Genomic DNA, 7,119 nt, shown 5'->3' with positions numbered 1-7,119 from the left:
CCATCCAAACACATTTTAGAATTGCGACCAGATAGATTTTTATAGTAACCACATTGCATCGACATTAAACGAGCATCTAAAGGAGCTTTTAGTCTATGACGGTTTCGTTGTCATTGTGACATCTTTGATAGTGCTGCTTTTCCACTTTTTCCCCCTGGTTTTGTTTGTGCCCCTTGGCAAGCTAAGGTTCTAAGGAGCAGTGTTGGTAGCTCTGATGTTTGGGTTTGAGTTTCAATTGGCATGAGTGGTTGAAGGCTATTTTTTGGATCATGACTTCTCTCATTGCTCAAACTTGCGCTGACTTCTACTTAGGTTCAAAACATTATGGGTTGGGCTTATGAATGGACTTTCTTTCGTTTGATTTGGGTCTTTACTTTTGGGCCCTATCCGACTGTGTAGCATTTTTACCAATTACTGGGAAATGGTAGGATTGTAATTATGTCCCAATCCACGACCATTTTTTAGAAATCGATTTCCGCTACAATCTTATATAAACCCTCTCTCCCTCCTCTCTTCTTAAAATCGATCAAAAATCTAATCAAAACCTTCAAAAAGATTTTTCTGTTCCTCTGGGATATTCAGTGAAGAAGGAAAATAGTGTTTTGTATTCCGATTCTCTTTTAAATTATAGTTTTGTTCCTGAAAATCGGAGAAGATGTCATTGAGACCAAACTCGAGGACGGAGGTTCGAAGGAACAGGTACAAGGTGGCGGTGGACGCTGAGGAAGGAAGGCGGAGGAGGGAGGATAACATGGTGGAGATTAGGAAGAATCGCCGTGAAGAGAGTTTGCAGAAGAAGCGACGTGAAGGGCTTCAAGCGCAGCCAATGCCTGCTTCTCTTCACTCCTCTGCCGTTGAGAAAAAGGTCGATTTTCAATTGTTCTATTTTTCTCGTTTCTTTTTCAGTATTCATAAATTTCTTTAAGTTGTTGAAGCTTGCTTATTCAGAGATTTTTCGGTTTTTAATTTATCTTATCGGATTAGGATTATGGTAGGTTTTTAAAATTTAGAGAATTTTGCATATATTAGGTTTCGATTGTGTTGATGAGGTCATATATATATATATATATATAGATGCTTTTTGGTGTATTTTCGTTGATTTGATTGGGAACTCTGTTGTTGTTTAAACGTTTTGGTAGACAGTAACATGAGTTGTCGAATAAGCAATTCATTTTATTTTTTTCTCGTATTAAGCTTAAAGATTATGTAGCTAGTTATCTTATATTCTACAACAAATATTCGGGGTTGGTTTTTGAATTCTCAAATTAGTGCTTCTTAATTTGTTTTTAATTAATTAGAGTTGTAAAAAGGGGTTTCCTCTTTTAATTAATTTCAAAGCAAAATGTTTTTAGTAATTGGCAGCATGTTCCATGAAATTTGCTTTTGTCATGGTTTACCCTATTACAGTTAATTGCATTGGATTGTTCTGATCCTGTTCAACTGTTTGACTGCAGTTGGAAAATTTGCCAGCCATGGTTGCTGGTGTCTGGGCTGACGATAGTAATATGCAGCTTGAGGCAACCACACAGTTTAGGAAGTTGCTTTCAATTGGTTAGAATTTAATCACGTAATAATTTTGTTTGGTAGTGATAAAAATTCTGAACTAATAATATCTTTTGTTATTTATCCCAGAACGCAGCCCACCTATTGACCAAGTGATACAAGCAGGAGTTGTTCCTCGCTTCATTGAATTCCTTGCGAGGGATGATTTCCCACAGCTTCAGGTTGGATATCTTGTTAACTTCAACATTATTTTATGACTTCAAATTTCTAGATGTAAGATTCTTACTGATTTCATATTTCTTAGTTTGAGGCAGCTTGGGCCCTAACTAATATTGCTTCTGGGACATCTGAGAACACAAAGGTGGTAATTGATCATGGGGCTGTTCCTATATTTGTGAAATTGCTTGCTTCACCAAGTGATGATGTTCGTGAGCAGGTAAGCATATGGAAGGCATTTAGCATAGTTTTGATCGACAGAATTAAGAAGTGTGCACAATGAACTTTACTAGGCAAAAGCTAGAATGAAATATTATATACAATCTTATTCTCTTTTCACTCTGAATGTTCAGGCTGTCTGGGCACTGGGAAATGTTGCTGGAGATTCTCCTAGATGTCGTGACCTGGTTCTTAGTCATGGTGCTTTGCTTCCTTTGTTGGCACAGTTAAATGAGCATGTTAAACTTTCTATGCTGAGGAATGCAACATGGACTCTCTCAAACTTTTGTCGGGGAAAGCCCCAGCCTCCCTTTGATCTGGTTTGACCCTCTTTCCCTTCTTTTCTTGGGGAATTGTTGTGGGTTTAACAAGGATTCCCAAGTCTGTTGATGTGATATTGACTTACAATGCAAAATCATTGTCCTTTGGCGGCCTTTGAAATCTGAGATAGTGGATTGCATGTTGGATCATGAAAATTATGCTTTGCAATAGATTGCTAAGTGTACTAGGAAGTGAGGTGTTGCACATCTCTAATATCAAGTATTAGTTTTGAACCAAAAATACGTATGCAACCAGTCTTGGGTTTGAATTATCTATCTTATTGCTTTTCCTTTATTAATTGTTCAGGTTAAACCTGCACTTCCTGCATTGACACACCTTATTCATTCAAATGATGAAGAAGTCTTAACTGATGCATGTTGGGCGCTCTCATATCTTTCTGATGGTACAAATGACAAAATCCAAGCTGTTATAGAAGCAGGTGTTTGTGGGCGTCTGGTGGAGCTCTTGATGTGAGTTAGATTTTTGCTGCTGATTGAGTCTCATTCTTTTTGTCTGTGATTAAATTTTATTTTGTTTGCTTCTAAATCTAAAATTCTTGGTTTTCACAGGCACCCATCTCCTTCAGTGCTAATACCTGCTCTTCGCACAGTTGGAAATATTGTCACAGGAGATGATGGTCAAACCCAGGTATCAACCACTTCCTAGGTTGTCTTTTAAAGATCTTACTAGGAATATAAGTCTCCTGCCATTTAGTCAAGATTTTTTGAATTTAGTTGCTAAAGGTAATCTTTTTGCTTATATGGTATAACCATTTTGTCTTTTCTCATTTCTGGGAAAATCTTTTTGGCATACAGTGTATTATCAATCATCAAGTGTTGCCATGCCTTCTAAACCTCTTGACAAATAATTTCAAAAAGAGCATCAAGAAGGAAGCTTGTTGGACAATCTCAAATATCACAGCTGGAAATAAGGAGCAGATACAGGTAAAATTTGGAACTGTATCACTTTCTTGTTGCCTTTATATTTATCTTGTTTTATCGCTTTTGGATCTGTGGTTTTGTCTGTAGTATTTATGACAAGAAATGGTGTGTAATGATATGGATTTTACAGGCTGTAATTGAAGCTAATATTATATCTCCACTGGTTCATCTGCTTCAAAATGCTGAATTTGATATCAAGAAAGAAGCGGCATGGGCCATCTCAAATGCCACATCTGGTGGTACTCATGATCAGATCAAGTATGAAAACTATTATCATCTTAGTTGTTTGGAATAATTTCTTGGTAAAGAATTAAATGATAAACTAGTTCTCATTTGGGCGTGTCATGTGTTTCAGATTCCTTGTTAGTCAAGGTTGTATAAAGCCATTGTGTGATCTTCTTAACTGCCCTGATCCAAGGATTGTAACAGTCTGTTTAGAAGGGCTTGAAAACATTTTGAAGGTAGGAGAAGCTGATAAGAACCTGGGCACTACCGGAGGAGTGAATCTCTATGCACAAATGATTGATGATGCTGAGGGTCTGGAGAAGATCGAGAATTTACAGTCCCACGATAACACTGAGATTTATGAAAAGGCTGTGAAAGTTCTCGAGACATATTGGTTGGAGGAGGAGGATGAGACAATGCCGCCAGGTGATGCCTCTCAAACCGGGTTTCATTTTGGCGGGGGTGAGCTTCCTGTTCCTTCAGGGGGATTCAATTTCAGCTAGAGGTATGTAGTGCTGCTGTTTGCATGCATTTGTTTTTGTGTTGGTGCACTAGTGGGAGCGTGTTATGTCGTTTGAGATGGGACTGCATATCTGACTACCATTTGTATGCTTTTGAGCTATAAAAGCTGTTAGTATTCCAGGATTTATCTGGTCCAGTATTGAAGTCCTTATGGAGATGATGGGACAATAGTTTTGTGGGGGTGTTCCAGTTGAGGCATCTAGTCTTTGGGTTGTGTCCACAGTCGGGTATGGTCGAAGGTACAGTGTGAATGGTAGTGGGCTGGCGTGGGTTAACAGCACAGCCAGGTTCATATTATGCATGAAGTGGGAGTGGAGACAGAATAGAGCTTGGACAGTAAATTGAGGAACCCAGACTGAGTCTATATTTAATGGTCGTAAAACAAATATATTGTGTCTTTGCAATTGCAAAAGCTTGGTTTGATGATTTTGGCATATGCCCAGAGCAGTTATGATTCACGGGAATATGCTTTTGTAACTATGTAAATCCGAACGACTCCAGTTAGATTGTTTTATATGTTGCTTTGAAGTGGAAATAGACATATATAATTGTTGGTTTGATATTTCTTTTCATTTTAGCTTTATTGAAAAAAAATGTTATTTTCCGGAACGGCTCCAATCAAGCTTGATATGGGTTGTGAGAAGTGGAATTTACTTTTAAATATGAGCTTGCTTTTAGGCTAAAATTAAGTCGGTTTATTTAACTAGTTTTAAATGAAAGTTTGTTTATTCTGGGTGTCACAAATAATTGCATAAAAGTGTAATATTAGGTACTGACATTATTAGTTGGTATGCCCTCTAATAATAAATTATTTTTAGGTGTTATATCCATAATTATAAAGAAGTTCGTAAGTAAGTCGATGTTTCAACTACATTTCATTTAATAGATTTTATTAATTACAAAAATAAAAAGAGTTCCACCTTATATTGAAATTTAAATTATTATTATTTATCAAGTTTTAAACTACTCAAGGCAAACATGCTCTATGGTTGGAATTCATTTCAATTATCCTTTATTTAAATTTAAGCTTTCTGACTTGTACTCAAGTTTTACAATAATTTCAATTCATTTCCCAGAAACTGTACAGCACCATTTTTTTTTTTGCTAAAGAACATTTCCACTTAACCTAAAACTTAAAAGGTAAAATAATATTTTGCATTACATAATTTATTAACTAAATTTTAAAATTATTTCTATTTTCTAGAATTTATTGAAATAATTATATTAATTATTGTAGTTAACCACAAAAAATGGTAAATCATATTTATAAAAACAAAAACAAAAACTCCCAAGTACTAAAAATAAATTTAACCATGGAGTTACCTCTCAGTCTCACTCCCCTCCATGTTGCCACGTGGATTGCGCCATCCTAAAAAATTTTGGCGGGTGTTTTTTTCATTTTGATCAATATAGGAGGCGGCGCTTTGGTATACTAAGGGTGTTATCGTCTTTTCATAACACTCTATCTAGGGTTTTTGTGTCTATCCCTGTCGGTTCTCTTATCTCTCCGTCTCTCTTTTCATTTTTTGAATATGTTTTTTCCTTACTCGTTTTCATAACAAAAGCTTTTCTCTGTTCTTCGGTTTTGATCTGTGAAAGCCGAAAAGCTCTTTCCTTTCTATGTTTTATTTCCCTCTCTTATTTACATTTCTTTTAGTTACAAATTGGTACTTCTTTGTTCTTCAACCTCCAATATTCATTTTATTCCCCCCTTTTGCTGTCCTGTTTAATGTAAGATCTGTTGGAAGAATTGGTTCATGGGTGTTATGGATCTTAGAGAACAGGTTGGTCAACAAAATCAACTTCAATTCAAACCTTTCTTTCTTTCTTTTTCGTTTTAAACACTGATTTGACTGCTGTTTATGATTCAGGAATCATTGAATGAAGATACAATGAGTGAGACCATGAAGAAGTTTTGTACTGACTGCAAGACCACAAAGACCCCTCTTTGGAGAGGTGGCCCTTCTGGCCCCAAGGTATTTCATCATTTCAACTCTGGTTTTATTTATTGTCTTCTTTTAATATCATTTATTAGCTTTCCTATAAACCCTTCACCTGTAAAGTTTTCATCTTTTTTTCCCATATATGATTTTCTTTGGTCAATAATCAATTTATTAGGTCATTGTTGATTAATGGGGCTATGTATGTTTCCTTTTTGGTAATTTCAGTCATTGTGCAATGCATGTGGGATAAAATATAGGAAGAGAAGAAGAGCAATGTTGGGTTTAAACGAAGTATCAGAAAAGAAGAAAGTGAAATGGCATTTATCATCATCATCGTCATCATCATCATCCAGCACCGTCACAACAAGCTCTGCTTCTATTGCTACAACAAATGATGAGTCTGTTGATGACACGAAACCTAGTGGTAGATTTAGTGGGTTAGGTGAGGCTGTTAAGATCAGATTACTTGCTTTGAGTAGTGAAGTTTTGTTGCAAAGATCATCATCATTAACATGGGTAGTGAAGAAGCAAAGGTGTCAAAGGAGAAGGAAGGTAGGAGAGGATGAAGAACTTGCTGCTTTTTCTTTGATGGCCATGTCCTATGGCTTAGTTTTTGCTTGACAACTAGAGAAACGCAGAATTAATCAACAGCGAAATTCGATTGAAAAATCAATGTATTTATGATGAAATGAGAGTGGTTTACTTTATTTAATTGCCCTACTGTCTCAAGTGAATATTTTTCTGTTGTCATGATTCAGACATTGTCCTTTGAGGATAGGATCAGCTTAACTATATATATGATTAAGTGAAGTAATAACGCACATGTGTTATGCCTCTGTTTCTATAAATATAAACTACTTGTGTTAGAACTTTTTCCACGAACATGTATCGCAGCTAACACAAGGCACGTCCCTCTTTGTTTGGTTGCCGGGAAATGGAAAGAAAACTGAGAGAAGGGTTGTGTTATTATTATGGTTACCTTCATTTCATGGTTTGAAAATGAAGAGAGAAAGCAAAAGAAAGCACAATTCAAAATGGGAAAAACCTTGGGATTTAAACTTTATTTTGGAAATTCTTAGTGATACTTAAAAATTCATAATTAAGCTATTGTTTTGGTTCTTTTAACATTTATTTTCAATGATTAAAATTTCGATTTTGACTTAAATGACACGAATTCAAATTTTGTACATGTTATTACTTGAAGATTATTTTATCCATAATTGTATCAA

At 35.7% G+C, this 7,119-nt stretch overlaps 2 protein-coding genes across 2 annotated transcripts; both read left to right on the top strand.

The window, feature by feature from the left end:
• Positions 1-511: 511 nt before the first annotated feature.
• LOC105782974 (importin subunit alpha) lies at positions 512-4,507 on the top strand. Its single transcript, XM_012608110.2, has 10 exons — positions 512-865; positions 1,455-1,551; positions 1,633-1,724; positions 1,808-1,939; positions 2,073-2,258; positions 2,566-2,729; positions 2,829-2,907; positions 3,075-3,203; positions 3,331-3,458; positions 3,556-4,507. Exons 1-10 carry the CDS (start codon positions 656-658, stop codon positions 3,926-3,928), a joined length of 1,590 nt encoding a protein of 529 aa, XP_012463564.1. The 5' UTR covers positions 512-655; the 3' UTR covers positions 3,929-4,507.
• Positions 4,508-5,444: 937 nt separating this feature from the next.
• On the top strand, positions 5,445-6,711 carry LOC105782975 (GATA transcription factor 15). Its single transcript, XM_012608112.2, has 3 exons — positions 5,445-5,731; positions 5,819-5,923; positions 6,116-6,711. The coding sequence occupies exons 1-3, from the start codon at positions 5,705-5,707 to the stop codon at positions 6,509-6,511; spliced, it is 528 nt and encodes a 175-aa protein (XP_012463566.1). The 5' UTR covers positions 5,445-5,704; the 3' UTR covers positions 6,512-6,711.
• The last annotated feature ends 408 nt before the right edge of the window (positions 6,712-7,119 follow it).

Source organism: Gossypium raimondii, chromosome 13 (genome assembly GCF_025698545.1).
Source record: "Gossypium raimondii isolate GPD5lz chromosome 13, ASM2569854v1, whole genome shotgun sequence".
Classification (NCBI taxonomy): domain Eukaryota; kingdom Viridiplantae; phylum Streptophyta; class Magnoliopsida; order Malvales; family Malvaceae; genus Gossypium; species Gossypium raimondii.
The sequence above is the reverse complement of the archived record's forward strand: the minus strand, read 5'-3'. Positions and strand labels throughout refer to the sequence as shown.